The sequence below is a fragment of the Staurois parvus genome, unplaced genomic scaffold (assembly GCF_062004578.1).
Source record: "Staurois parvus isolate SC_StPar_1 unplaced genomic scaffold, SC_StPar_1.0 ptg000014l, whole genome shotgun sequence".
In the NCBI taxonomy this organism is placed as follows: Eukaryota; Metazoa; Chordata; class Amphibia; order Anura; family Ranidae; genus Staurois; species Staurois parvus.
In genome coordinates, this window is record NW_028317810.1 from 1,707,869 (window position 1) to 1,723,207 (window position 15,339).

The following is a 15,339-nucleotide window of genomic DNA, read 5'->3' on the forward strand; positions in this document are numbered from 1 at the left end:
TTTATTCTCTAGGGCCTCTGCTTTAAAAAACATATATAATGTTTTGGTGTTCTAAAATTATTTTCTAGCAGTTTAAGTCGCCATACAACCCCTTTTGTTTTTAAAAACCCCAGACATTCCTAAAACCACCTCTGCCTAGTAATAAATAAAAACATCAACCCTTCATATTTTCCATCCTGGCAAAAATTGTTTTTTTTTTATCAGGATAAGTAGATTGTCCTGAGGGACAAGCAGATTGGAACCCCAATTTAGTGCTTGGACAAGTATTTTTTAATTTCCACACCACTGGAAAGACAACAGTAACTCACATCAATATGGACCAAAATCTCTGATGAATGTGTCCAACATTGTTGAATCTATGGCATGAAGAATTAAGACAGTTCTAAAGGCAAAATGGGGTCCAACCTGATACTAGCAAGGTGTACCTAATAAAGTGGCCCGTAAATGTGCAATACAGTCAAACCTCCTACTACTAGCAAAATTTGCATATTTGCCATTGTATTTCCTGATCTTCTTTACAAATAAAGTGAAGCATGAGAATAATTTTTGAAAAGCTACAATGGAAGTTGAAGCTAGTCTAGCGCAAAATAAAATGAAATATTTTACAATGTTTCTAGTCTAAAAATAAAATGTAATTACATTGTAGCACTGCAAGAGCAGTTAGTCAGAAAGGGAATATTACAGCAGTAGATCCTTTAATTATTAAAAACCTAGAGACAGAACTGCTGTGAAGTTATTTGATACTGCTTTGCATTTAAAATGCATCTCTTAGTTCCTATAAATTACAGGAGGTATCAAACCTCATGCAATTGAAACCTTCCCAAGTCACCACTTACTGCAGTCAAGTTACCAGTTTCTTGTAGCAGGGCAGCCTTGTATTTGACCCTGTAAAGCTGGTAACAGACGTACCCATTGGGGTTTCTAGCTTAGCCACCAACGCAGACGTACTGGCCTAAACCAAGTTGCAAATGAGCAGGGGGTCAAGAATGAGCTGGTTGTCTTGAGGCTGAAATAGCTAAAAAATGGTCACAATGGTCACAGAGGGGAGGAACCAAGATTCTAGCATGCAGAACCACCCCAACCAGAGTACTGAAAAACTCCTGTTTCACTACCTGGATTGTTAACGCACATAAGAATGTCACACGGGCAGGGGCGGACTGACAACTCATGGGGCCCCCGGGCAATAGGGATCATGAGGCCCCTGTGTCCTTGCCCAAACTCAAAAAAGCCTATGAAAAAGGTACAAGGGGCATCTCATGGGGCCCCCTACTGACCCTGGGCCCTTGGGCAGTGCCCGAGTTTCCAAATGGTCAGTCCGCCCCTGCACACAGGTATTTTATATTTATTCTTTAGCCCCCATTCACACTTAGTGGGAGCCTAACTAGGCACGTAGTATGTAATACAGCTACGTTTTTGAAGCCAAAGAACTTTGAAATAGGAGCGCCTGAAAAACGCACATAAACACACATTTTCAGGGACTCTTATTAGGGCTCATTCAGATGGGTGCTAAAACCCATCCTCTGAGCTGGGCCGCTGTCTGCTGCATGTAAATCCCTTTTGGAGCTGTGTGTAGGCAGCCTATAGAAGTGGATTCAGCTGCAGCGGATGCACAGACACAGTCACATGTCAAATCGAGCAGGTGCAGATACTGTGCATTTGAATCCCTGCACCCACTCTAGCTGCATGTCAAAATTTTGATATATGACTGTGTCCGTGCAGCTGCTGTGTCTGCATCCACTTCTATGGACTGCCTGCATGCAGCTTCGAGGTGGGTGGACCGATATGCAGCAGACAGTGGCTCAGCATGGGGGATGGGTCTGATCATCCATCTGAATGAGCTCTTAAAGTCTATAGGGCCCAAAGTGAACAATTCTACCCTCAAATAAGCTCATTTTTGAGCTTCACCTAACAGGCGACAACTATTTATTTATTTCAGGTACTTATATAGTGCTGTAAATTTATGCAGTGCTTTACATATATATTGTACATTCACATCAGTCCCTAACCCTCAAGGGATGTACAATCTAAAGTTCCCTAACTCACATTCATACATACACATACTAGGGACAATTTAGACAGGAGCCAATTAACCTACCAGCATGTCTTTGGAGTGTGGGAGGAAACCGGAGTGCCCGAAGGTAACGCCTTTGTGCCTTCAAGCTTTGCCACTGAGCATTACCTTCCCATATTAATTTTGATTCTCGTGGTTAGATAATTAAAATTCACATGTATTTTAAAATCTAGTATTTTGAGGGAAGAATCCCCAGTTTACAAGGTTATACATATGTAGCTGGTAATATTTTTGTACAGAAGGGGTAATAGAATATCTGTATTTGTTGGCATAGTATATTTTTATTATTATTACAGGTGCTTACATAGCGCCATCAATTTACACAATACTTTACATATATATTGTACATTCACATCAGTCCCTAACCCTCAAGGGGTGTACAATCTAAGGTCCCTAACTCACATTCATACATACACATACTAGGGACAATTTAGACAGGAGCCAATTAACCTACCAGCATGTCTTTGGAGTGTGGTTGGAAACTGGAGTACCCAGAGAAAACCCACGCAGGCACAGGGAGAACATGCAAACTCCAGGCAGGTGGTGCCATGGTTGGGATCCGAACCGATGACCCTAGTACTGCCTAAATACAATGCTGAGGTGTGAAGGGGCCCATTAGGATTCTTCATCCTGAATAATGTAGTGCTTTGAGAATTTTGTGATAAAATGTTCAGGTGTGAATGGAGCTAGATATTATTAACCGTTTCAATACCGTGTGATTTTACACCTTCCTGCCCAGGCCATTTTTCAGGTTTCAGCGCTCTCACACTTTGAATGACAATTGCGCGGTCATACAACACTGTACCCAAACTAAAATTTTATAATTTTCTTCACACAACTAGAGCTTTCTTTTGGTGGTATTTAATCACCGCTGGGGTTTTTATTTTTTGCTAAATTAACAAAAAAAGACCAAAAATTTTGAAAAAAAACCACATTTTTCTTTGTTTCTGTTATAAAAGTTTACAAATAAATAATTGTTCTTCATAAATTTAGGCCGAGATGTATTCTGCTACATGTCTTTGGTGAAAATAACCCAAATTAGGATGTATTTTTTAGTTTGTAGGAAAGTTATAGAGTTCACAAACTATGGTATAGATCTGAATATTGATCAATCCTGAAGTACTGACAGCCAATCTAATTTCTTGAGGTCCAAGAATGTCAGAATAGTACAGATATCCCCCAAATGACCCCTTTTTGCAGAGTAGACAGTCCGACGTACTTCATAAGAGGCATGGCGAGTTTTTTGAAGTTGTATTTTTTTGTCATAATTTTTCGGAAAATTAAAAAAATTATTTTCACTATTTTTTTTTTTTACATACTGTCACCTGTTAAATCTAAATTATGATTCGGCATTTATATTGATGGCAAGCTTGCAAAATATTTGGTTTTTATGATTAGTCATAATTAATATTAATATGTGTAAGTGGTCTTTGACAAATGGTAGTATTTACTATTCTTCAATTATAGCTGAGACCAAAAGATATACAAGTTAAGCTGAAATAGTATATACCAGTTGAAAGTTGAGTAGACTATATTTAGATATAGTTGGTTAAAAGTATTTGGTAGTTATGTCAAGGTTATTAGAAGTGACTTACTATTACATTATGTATTTTAATAGTATTTGTTTGTATTTAGTATACGTTTCTAACATTGATATATATATACATTGATATGTTCTTAAGCTGTACTATACTTTAAATATAGCTGAGGGTTACGTCATTAGCTTATAATATTATTTACATCAGCATACATATGTTCCTGTCCATCAAACATCATATGTATAGTATCCCCTCCCTTTTATGAAATGGCTTTTCTAAGCAGTAATACTTTCCATAGAAGGTATTAAGATCACTAACTATGACGTACATTTGCCTCATAAAAGACCATCGGATAACGGACAAGAGACACTCACTCACACACACACTTACAAGCTACATGACTCTTGCATACACACGTCTGAGAAGCTGCAACAGGTGCATACTGAGATCACTTCCGGCTACAATATAGTCACGTCCGGCTTCTCCTTCTTCACAAAGTCATTGAGAAGGACAGCATGGAGTATCGCACATGGCAAGGACAGAACAGCCATGACAGATAATGGTGACTTTGTTTTAAACGTTTGCTTGTCATTATTACAGTAGTTTTATCTACATGGAACTGTTCATAATACGCTATACATTGTTTATTTGACACCATTGTGTGATAGAATAAAATCACACTTCATTTTTTATTTCAATGGCTCTTTCATTCATAATCGCCTCAAGACACTAGAAGAAGTATTATATGTGTCTAAAAATCCAACATCACCAGTGCAGTACAGCGTCTTCATATAACTGGCATGGCGGTGAACATGGACACTGACTGGTGACAGTATGAAAAAAAAATAAATATATATATATTTTTTTATTATATTTAATTTTTTATTACATTTTTTTAAAGATTTTTTTTTCATATTTTACTATGACCAAAGTAGTACAATGTTACCATAGTAACATTGTACTACTTTGGGGGAGTGATCAGTTTTTTTTTTTTTATACACAGTTTGCTTATAGCAAAGAATTACTTTGCTATAAGCAAGCATTTAGCTGAATGAAATCGATTCATTCAGCTTTTTTTTTTTTTTTTGTGCTTAGCTGTGATTTGGTCACAGCTAATCACATGACATGTGCATGTGACCTGCTGTGACCATTCACAGCTAGGCACTAGTATACAATGGATGGCATCATGAATGAAGCCATCCATTGTATACAACTATCATGTGACCTGCTGTGATTGGTCACAGCAGGTCACATGGTAGCAGCTACGGGAGCCGGTACTCGGATCTGTCATCGGCCGTGTCCGAGGTGCACGGCCCGTGACAGATCCCGCTGCTGCGCCGCTCTGCTGTGCCGCAAACTGTGCATGTGCGGGAGCACGCCAAATGGCGTGCACCCGGAATTTAGGAGCACATTTCAAGCCGCCAAACGGCCATTGGCCGGGCGGCTAATGGTTAAATTAGATATCAACAAGCAGTCAACCAGACAAACATTTTTTGGTATTGACGGTTGACTTACATTTTTCCATTGCTACTATATTAGCAGTGCTCATTTGGAAGAATGCATTTCCTAACATTTTCATCCCCAACAAGATGCTCCCTTCCCAAAACACAACACAAAAGTACCCGTGGGGGTAAAAAGCTATGTAATATACTCACCTTTCCCTAACTTCTGTAGTGTAGGGGGGTGAGGTCAACCCTGCAACTGAGCATCACAAACCAAAACCACTATTTAATTCATTTTTAATATTCAAAACAAACTCCTTCATCCATCCATGTCTCCATGCTTTACTTTGCTAGGAAATCACTTTGAAAAACACCCCCCTAGCATTTTTGGCAGTGGCAATTTTGAGTAAGGGCAGACGATTTGTGTAGCATTTATTTCCTGGAATCTCTCTGCCCTTAGCATGACATCATTTTCCTATGCATTGAAACCAGGAAGTAACTGAAGAAATATAAAAAAAAAAAAAAAGGTTAAAACATGTAAATATGACATATTTCCCTATCAATTTATTAATTCTAGCAGCATATGGATTTACAATAGTCCATGTTGTATAGTTCACCCCCTCCTCCCATATGAGGGCGCCTTTGGAATCCTGACCCCCCCCCCATATCAGGGCCCCTGTGTAGTCCCCCCCCATATCAGGGCCCCTGTGTACTTCTCACCTCCCCCCCTCCATATCAGGACCTCTGTGTAGTTCTGCCCCCCCCCCCATATGAGGGCCCCTGAGTAGTTCTGTCCCCCCCATATCAGGGCCCCTGTATAGTTCTCCCCCTTTCCCCCCTCCATATCAAGTAGTTCTGCTTTAAGCACCAGTTCACACTACATGAGCTTTTTTTCTGCATCTAAAGCAGGTTATATGGTTGTCAGTGTCACAGTTCAGATCAGTGCTTGCAGTTCCAGTGCGTTCTGGATGCAGAAAAAAAAGTAGAACATGCTGCATTTTTTTCTGCACAGAACAGTACTGAAATGCAGTAAAACGCATCAAAAATGCACTGGAATGCACATGTCCCTATTTGAAGAAAAAGAGGTGAAACATTTACTAGAATGCATAAATAACGCATTGGAATGCATCAAAAACGTGCATGCAAAAATGTATCCGGAAGGCATCTGGACTGTGTGTCTATAGTGTGAACCGGCCCTAAGAGCATAATGTGCTAGTATGCATATTAGCACATTATAACAGACTTACCTTAAAACGAAGCCCTCCAGCGGCACGCTATCACGCTGACTGCGCTTCCATCTTCATCCGATCTTCCTTCTGGGTTCGCAGGCTCTGACCGCTAGAATTGCGTGATGACGTCACTCCCGGGAGTCATGGTCATGGTAGCTCTCTCAGTGGACGAGGGAAATAAAGTAAGTATGCACATTTAGGAAATATTCACTTTACCAACAGATAAGGCTTATTATAGGCTTACCTGTAGGTATAAATCAATGAAAGGGCCCCTGCAAGGGAAACATTTTTTTCACCTGGAGTTGGGCTTTAAGCTTTACTTTTTTTCATCTTCACCTGGTTATCCTGCCAGTAGCACACTTCCTGTCCTAGGGTGACAACACTCATCTTATTGTATAAGCCCAACAGAAATAGGATAGGACTTTGGGACATCCATTCTTCTCCAAAACATAGACAGACATGCGGTTCTGCAGATCTCAGATAGATAAGAACGATGTAGCTAATATCAGGGAGCAAAGACAGAAGGTTATCAGCTGACAAGCTCAACAGGTGATTTCTGCAGGTAACAAATATACCAAACCACTTTGAATGGTATATTATCAGACAGAAAAGGAACCAAATAAGAGAAGTACATTGTTAGAGCTTACACACTACATTTCCTGCTGGCTCAGCTCTTCCTTTCGATTAGGCACTGCAAGCTGGGCCCAGCAGAGGGCGCTGTAGGGACTCCTGTTCAATCTGTCCATGACCTGCTCTCCAACCATGCCCCGGAAGTGATCGTGGGTAGTATCGTGACGCTTTTCCTGGAATCCGGCTTCACGCTGGATGTTTATAGCAACAACTGACAGGAAGCTGCCATGTATCCTCTGTGGTCGTTTCTGGTCCTTGTGTGTGTGCTGGAGGTTGGCTGTACGGATCTCTCCGGGACTGATCAGCCTGACAGCGGAGCCGCCATAGAGAGGATCCGTGCTGACAATGAGACGGAGGTGTGGGAGCTGCTGGAGAATGGGACAGAGGGGCGCTTTACCACCCTACAGCCTGTCACCCCGGCCCTGACACCTGACAGCCAGCCCCCTGTACTGGGCGCAGAGCCCGAGTCATTCGATGGAGTTCAGACTCGCTCCGTCCCCGTCCTGGTGAGCAGTGGTAAGTTCACTACCTGCTACTAGGCTCTCTATTGACGGCACAAGACTGGGGCAGGTAGGTGGACCTGGGGGCATAGACCGATCTTCACTGTTCCAGGAGGAAGGTGTGACATTCTGCCTGCCAGCCCGGGGTGTACACTCCAAGCGGCCCCTGTGCTCATCCACCCCCTCCCTGCACCAGGCTAGGGCCCCATGCAATCCTTCTCATTCCCGTACCAGGGCCCCTGTATGGTTCTGCCTCCCCTCCATATCATGGCCCCTGAGTAGTTCTGCCCCTCCCCCCCCGTATCGGGGCCCCTGAGTAGTTCTGCCCCTCCCCCCCGTATCGGGGCCCCTGAGTAGTTCTGCCCCTCCCCCCCGTATCGGGGCCCCTGAGTAGTTCTGCCCCTCCCCCCCGTATCGGGGCCCCAGAGTAGTTCTGCCCCCCGTATCGGGGCCCCTGAGTAGTTCTGCCCCCCGTATCGGGGCCCCTGAGTAGTTCTGCCCCCCCCGTATCGGGGCCCCTGAGTAGTTCTGCCCCCCCCCGTATCGGGGCCCCTGAGTAGTTCTGCCCCCCCCCCCGTATCGGGGCCCCTGAGTAGTTCTGCCCCCCCCCCGTATCGGGGCCCCTGAGTAGTTCTGCCCCCCCGTATCGGGGCCCCTGAGTAGTTCTGCCCCTCCCCCCCGTATCGGGGCCCCTGAGTAGTTCTGCCCCCCCCCCGTATCGGGGCCCCTGAGTAGTTCTGCCCCCCCCGTATCGGGGCCCCTGAGTAGTTCTGCCCCCCCCCGTATCGGGGCCCCTGAGTAGTTCTGCCCCCCCCCGTATCGGGGCCCCTGAGTAGTTCTGCCCCTCCCCCCGTATCGGGGCCCCTGAGTAGTTCTGCCCCCCGTATCGGGGCCCCTGAGTAGTTCTGCCCCCCGTATCGGGGCCCTGAGTAGTTCTGCCCCCCGTATCGGGGCCCCTGAGTAGTTCTGCCCCCCGTATCGGGGCCCCTGAGTAGTTCTGCCCCCCGTATCGGGGCCCCTGAGTAGTTCTGCCCCCCGTATCGGGGCCCCTGAGTAGTTCTGCCCCCCGTATCGGGGCCCCTGAGTAGTTCTGCCCCCCGTATCGGGGCCCCTGAGTAGTTCTGCCCCCCCGTATCGGGGCCCCTGAGTAGTTCTGCCCCCCCGTATCGGGGCCCCTGAGTAGTTCTGCCCCCCCGTATCGGGGCCCCTGAGTAGTTCTGCCCCCCCCGTATCGGGGCCCCTGAGTAGTTCTGCCCCCCCCGTATCGGGGCCCCTGAGTAGTTCTGCCCCCCCCCCGTATCGGGGCCCCTGAGTAGTTCTGCCCCCCCCGTATCGGGGCCCCTGAGTAGTTCTGCCCCCCCCCGTATCGGGGCCCCTGAGTAGTTCTGCCCCTCCCCCCCGTATCGGGGCCCCTGAGTAGTTCTGCCCCCCCCGTATCGGGGCCCCTGAGTAGTTCTGCCCCCCCCGTATCGGGGCCCCTGAGTAGTTCTGCCCCCCCGTATCGGGGCCCCTGAGTAGTTCTGCCCCCCCGTATCGGGGCCCCTGAGTAGTTCTGCCCCCCCGTATCGGGGCCCCTGAGTAGTTCTGCCCCCCCGTATCGGGGCCCCTGAGTAGTTCTGCCCCCCCGTATCGGGGCCCCTGAGTAGTTCTGCCCCTCCCCCCCGTATCGGGGCCCCTGAGTAGTTCTGCCCCCCGTATCGGGGGCCCTGAGTAGTTCTGCCCCCCGTATCGGGGCCCCTGAGTAGTTCTGCCCCCCGTATCGGGGCCCCTGAGTAGTTCTGCCCCCCGTATCGGGGCCCCTGAGTAGTTCTGCCCCCCGTATCGGGGCCCCTGAGTAGTTCTGCCCCCCGTATCGGGGCCCCTGAGTAGTTCTGCCCCCCGTATCGGGGCCCCTGAGTAGTTCTGCCCCCCGTATCGGGGCCCCTGAGTAGTTCTGCCCCCCCGTATCGGGGCCCCTGAGTAGTTCTGCCCCCCGTATCGGGGCCCCTGAGTAGTTCTGCCCCCCCCGTATCGGGGCCCCTGAGTAGTTCTGCCCCCCCGTATCGGGGCCCCTGAGTAGTTCTGCCCCCCCCGTATCGGGGCCCCTGAGTAGTTCTGCCCCCCCCGTATCGGGGCCCCTGAGTAGTTCTGCCCTCCTCGTATCGGGGCCCCTGAGTAGTTCTGCCCCCCGTATCGGGGCCCCTGAGTAGTTCTGCCCCCCCCGTATCGGGGCCCCTGAGTAGTTCTGCCCCCCCCGTATCGGGGCCCCTGAGTAGTTCTGCCCCCCCCGTATCGGGGCCCCTGAGTAGTTCTGCCCCCCCCGTATCGGGGCCCCTGAGTAGTTCTGCCCCCCGTATAGGGGCCCCTGAGTAGTTCTGCCCCCCCCGTATCGGGGCCCCTGAGTAGTTCTGCCCCCCCCGTATCGGGGCCCCTGAGTAGTTCTGCCCCCCCCGTATCGGGGCCCCTGAGTAGTTCTGCCCCCCGTATCGGGGCCCCTGAGTAGTTCTGCCCCCCGTATCGGGGCCCCTGAGTAGTTCTGCCCCCCGTATCGGGGCCCCTGAGTAGTTCTGCCCCCCGTATCGGGGCCCCTGAGTAGTTCTGCCCCCCGTATCGGGGCCCCTGAGTAGTTCTGCCCCCCGTATCGGGGCCCCTGAGTAGTTCTGCCCCCCGTATCGGGGCCCCTGAGTAGTTCTGCCCCCCGTATCGGGGCCCCTGAGTAGTTCTGCCCCCCCGTATCGGGGCCCCTGAGTAGTTCTGCCCCCCCGTATCGGGGCCCCTGAGTAGTTCTGCCCCCCCGTATCGGGGCCCCTGAGTAGTTCTGCCCCCCCGTATCGGGGCCCCTGAGTAGTTCTGCCCCCCCGTATCGGGGCCCCTGAGTAGTTCTGCCCCCCCCGTATCGGGGCCCCTGAGTAGTTCTGCCCCCCCCGTATCGGGGCCCCTGAGTAGTTCTGCCCTCCTCGTATCGGGGCCCCTGAGTAGTTCTGCCCCCCCCGTATCGGGGCCCCTGAGTAGTTCTGCCCCCCCCGTATCGGGGCCCCTGAGTAGTTCTGCCCCCCCCCGTATCGGGGCCCCTGAGTAGTTCTGCCCCCCCGTATCGGGGCCCCTGAGTAGTTCTGCCCCCCCCCGTATCGGGGCCCCTGAGTAGTTCTGCCCCCCCCGTATCGGGGCCCCTGAGTAGTTCTGCCCCCCCCGTATCGGGGCCCCTGAGTAGTTCTGCCCCCCCCGTATCGGGGCCCCTGAGTAGTTCTGCCCCCCCGTATCGGGGCCCCTGAGTAGTTCTGCCCCCCCGTATCGGGGCCCCTGAGTAGTTCTGCCCCCCCCGTATCGGGGCCCCTGAGTAGTTCTGCCCCCCCCCGTATCGGGGCCCCTGAGTAGTTCTGCCCCCCCCGTATCGGGGCCCCTGAGTAGTTCTGCCCCCCGTATCGGGGCCCCTGAGTAGTTCTGCCCCCCGTATCGGGGCCCCTGAGTAGTTCTGCCCCCCGTATCGGGGCCCCTGAGTAGTTCTGCCCCCCGTATCGGGGCCCCTGAGTAGTTCTGCCCCCCCCGTATCGGGGCCCCTGAGTAGTTCTGCCCCCCGTATCGGGGCCCCTGAGTAGTTCTGCCCCCCCCCTATCGGGGCCCCTGAGTAGTTCTGCCCCCCCCGTATCGGGGCCCCTGAGTAGTTCTGCCCCCCCCGTATCGGGGCCCCTGAGTAGTTCTGCCCCCCCCGTATCGGGGCCCCTGAGTAGTTCTGCCCCCCCCGTATCGGGGCCCCTGAGTAGTTCTGCCCCCCCCGTATCGGGGCCCCTGAGTAGTTCTGCCCCCCGTATCGGGGCCCCTGAGTAGTTCTGCCCCTCCCCCCCGTATCGGGGCCCCTGAGTAGTTCTGCCCCCCCCTCCGTATCGGGGCCCCTGAGTAGTTCTGCCCCCCCCTCCGTATAGGGGCCCCTGAGTAGTTCTGCCCCCCCCTCCGTATCGGGGCCCCTGAGTAGTTCTGCCCCCCCCTCCGTATCGGGGCCTCTGAGTAGTTCTGCCCCCCCCTCCGTATCGGGGCCCCTGAGTAGTTCTGCCCCCCCCTCCGTATCGGGGCCCCTGAGTAGTTCTGCCCCCCCCTCCGTATCGGGGCCCCTGAGTAGTTCTGCCCCCCCTCCGTATCGGGGCCCCTGAGTAGTTCTGCCCCCCCCTCCGTATCGGGGCCCCTGAGTAGTTCTGCCCCCCCCTCCGTATCGGGGCCCCTGAGTAGTTCTGCCCCCCCCTCCGTATCGGGGCCCCTGAGTAGTTCTGCCCCCCCCTCCGTATCGGGGCCCCTGAGTAGTTCTGCCCCCCCCTCCGTATCGGGGCCCCTGAGTAGTTCTGCCCCCCCCTCCGTATCGGGGCCCCTGAGTAGTTCTGCCCCCCCCTCCGTATCGGGGCCCCTGAGTAGTTCTGCCCCCCCTCCGTATCGGGGCCCCTGCGTAGTTCCCCCCCCTCCGTATCGGGGCCCCTGCGTAGTTCCCCCCCCCTCCGTATCGGGGCCCCTGCGTAGTTCCCCCCCCTCCGTATCGGGGCCCCTGCGTAGTCCCCCCCCCTCCGTATCGGGGCCCCTGCGTAGTCCCCCCCCCCCTCCGTATCGGGGCCCCTGCGTAGTCCCCCCCCCTCCGTATCGGGGCCCCTGCGTAGTCCCCCCCCCCCTCCGTATCGGGGCCCCTGCGTAGTCCCCCCCCCCCCTCCGTATCGGGGCCCCTGCGTAGTCCCCCCCCCTCCGTATCGGGGCCCCTGCGTAGTCCCCCTTCCTCCGTATCGGGGCCCCTGCGTAGTCCCCCCCCCCTCCGTATCGGGCCCCTGCGTAGTCCCCCCCCCTCTCCGTATCGGGGCCCCTGCGTAGTCCCCCCCCCCCCGTATCGGGGCCCCTGCGTAGTCCCCCCCCCCCCCGTATCGGGGCCCCTGCGTAGTCCCCCCCCCCCGTATCGGGGCCCCTGCGTAGTCCCCCCCCCCGTATCGGGGCCCCTGCGTAGTCCCCCCCCCCCGTATCGGGGCCCCTGCGTAGTTCCCCCCCCCTCCGTATCGGGGCCCCTGCGTAGTTCCCCCCCCTCCGTATCGGGGCCCCTGCGTAGTTCCCCCCCCTCCGTATCGGGGCCCCTGCGTAGTTCCCCCCCCCTCCGTATCGGGGCCCCTGCGTAGTTCCCCCCCCCCTCCGTATCGGGGCCCCTGCGTAGTTCCCCCCCCCCGTATCGGGGCCCCTGAGTAGTTCCCCCCCCTCCGTATCGGGGCCCCTGAGTAGTTCCCCCCCCTCCGTATCGGGGCCCCTGAGTAGTTCCCCCCCCTCCGTATCGGGGCCCCTGAGTAGTTCCCCCCCCCTCCGTATCGGGGCCCCTGAGTAGTTCCCCCCCCTCCGTATCGGGGCCCCTGAGTAGTTCCCCCCCCTCCGTATCGGGGCCCCTGCGTAGTTCCCCCCCCCCCTCCGTATCGGGGCCCCTGCGTAGTTCCCCCCCCTCCGTATCAGGGCCCCTGCGTAGTTCCCCCCCCCCTCCGTATCGGGGCCCCTGTGTACCTCCCCCCTCCCCCAATATTAGGGTCCCTGTGTAGTTCCCCCCCCCTCCATATCAGGGTCCCTGTGTAGTTCCCCCCCCCCCCCCCTCCATATCAGGGTCCCTGTGTAGTTCCCCCCCCATCCATATCAGGGTCCCTGTGTAGTCCTCCCCCCTCCATATCAGGGTCCCTGTGTAGTTTCCCCCCCCTCCATATCAGGGCCCCTGTGTAGTCCCCCACCCCCCCTTCAATTCAGAGCCCCCGTGTAGTCCTATCCCCACCTTATCAGGGCCCCTGTTTAGTTCTCACCCCTCTCCCTCATATCAGGGCCTCTTTGTAGTCCCCCCCCCCCCCATCCCTCCAAATCAGGGCCCCTGTTTATTTCCCCCCATATCAGGGCCCCTTTGTAGTTCTGCCCCCCACCTCCATTCTGGGGCCCCTGTTTAGTTCCCCCCCATATGAGGGGTCCAGTGTAGTTCTCCCGCCCTCCATATCAGGGCCCTTGTGTATCCCCCTCAAATCAGAGCCCCTGGGCAGTGAAACCCAGACACCCCCCTTCCCCCCGTATCAGGGCCCCTGTATAGTTTCCCTCTGCTCCAATCAGGCCCCTGTGTAGTTCTTCCCCCTCCTTGCATATCATCACGCTATGCCCCCTGTGCAGGTTCTGCTCCTTGTATCAGGACAATTCAGAGCCAGCAAATAGTGGAAAATCCACTACGAAGTATGCATGCATTGTGGTGTGCTGCATCATAGAAAAAAAAAAGTGCATGTCTGCTTTTTTTTTTTTTTTCTTTCTTGTTCAGTGTGTAAGGTGAATACACAAGATCAGGAATAGTGATGAGCTCAGGTGTTTTTGGATTATGGTTTAAACCTATATGAGCGAGTCTACCAGGAAGCCCACTGTCAATGGGCCAATCATCTTCCGCAGGGGCATTCCCCACTGCCTCACATATCAAAGGGGCATGTATAGAAGTGGCCTATGTGAAGCTTCTTTTCTGTGCATTAGTGAATTGCTATCAAGTATCTGGGTCTGAAATATCATTTCTCAAATGCCGTCGGTATGATTGTTTAATGGGTACACGGGTATGGTATGCTAATGTCCACTTGGTGCACCCAACATGATATGCAGCAGTTAGAATCTAATGACACATTATTTTTCCTAGCTTCCAGCCTGTGTGTTTGTGATCTGTTGGTGGCCCAGTGTGATGCTAATTGCTGTTGTGATCCTGACTGCACTGTTGCTGACTTCAGTGTCTTCTCTGAATGCTCGGTTTCTGTGGTCACGTAAGTAATTTTTTTCATGTAAAAAAACATATTATCAGTACAACTGTCTTTTTAGTTTTAATGGCTGAAGTTGTCTTAAAACAATTGTCATTTGACATCTTTGAATGCTGAGTTATATTTTTGGGGGGTCCCACCAATCAGCTGTAGAGTACTATGGGTAACTGGTACAAGACTGAACACACTTGGCATCCTGCTGCTGAAAACGCCAAGCAACTCTGAGCTCAGGCCAGTTTTATTCATCATGGAAAACATGATTGTTGGCTGTCATGCCGACCCTCCAGCTTCAATATTTTGCAGATGAAGACCTCTGAGTTTCTTTTTTCAGTTTTGGATAGACTGAGTTTTTATGGCTGTTTGTAACCCCACTGGGTAAATTTAATGTCACTTTCTGTTCCTGTGACAGCAGAAAAAGAAATTAGGAGGATTGCTGTCAATCTCTCAACCCCCCACCTCACCCCCTCGGTCTCCGCCCGAATCACACACCTGCTGAGCGACATATCAGACTGGATGTCGCTCCACTTCCTTAAACTGAACCTCTCCAAAACCGAGTTTCTTGTCTTCCCCCCCAGCCCGGACCCCACCCCCCCATTGACTTCTCTATCACATCGAACAACGCTACCATCAAACCCGCCCCGCAGGCCAGAGTACTTGGTGTCATTCTGGACTCCAACCTATCCTTCCAGCCCCAAGTCCAATCTTTAACAAACTCGTGCAGACTCCACCTCCGCAACATCGCCAAAATCCGCACGTTCCTAACCCCAGAAACCACTAAACAGCTCATCCACTCCCTCATTATATCACGACTCGATTACTGCAACTCCCTCCTCACTGGCCTGCCTCGCCGCTGGCTATCCCCGCTTCAGTCGATCCTGAATACGGCTGCCAGACTCCTTCACCTTTCCAACCGCTCCGTCTCCGCCACCCCCCTCTGCCAATCCCTCCACTGGCTTCCGATTGCGCAACGGATCAAATTTAAAATCCTAACACTGACGTACAAAGCTGTCCACCATACTGCCCCGAACTACATCACTGACCTAATATCCAAGTACCACCCAGCACGCACACTCCGCTCCTTACAAAACCTCCTTCTCTCTAATTCCCTGGTCTCCTCCTCCCATGCCCGCCTCCAGGACTTCTCCAGGGTGTCACCCATCCTCTGGAACTCCCTGCCCCAACCCAT

At 52.6% G+C, this 15,339-nt stretch overlaps 1 protein-coding gene across 3 annotated transcripts in view; it reads left to right on the plus strand.

Moving 5' to 3' along the window:
• The first annotated feature begins 7,085 nt into the window (after positions 1 to 7,085).
• TCTN1 (tectonic family member 1) overlaps positions 7,086 to 15,339 on the plus strand; it is a 71,275-nt gene continuing 63,021 nt past the window's right edge. The window contains exons 1-2 of one of the 3 annotated variants that reach the window (XM_089676723.1): positions 7,086 to 7,426; positions 14,039 to 14,159. In XM_089676723.1, the coding sequence (XP_089532849.1) occupies positions 7,138 to 7,426; positions 14,039 to 14,159 (410 nt within the window). In that variant the 5' untranslated portion in view covers positions 7,086 to 7,137. The remainder of the gene's footprint in view (positions 7,427 to 14,038; positions 14,160 to 15,339) is intronic. The other 2 variants (XR_016312633.1, XM_089676709.1) reach the window with 2 other exon arrangements.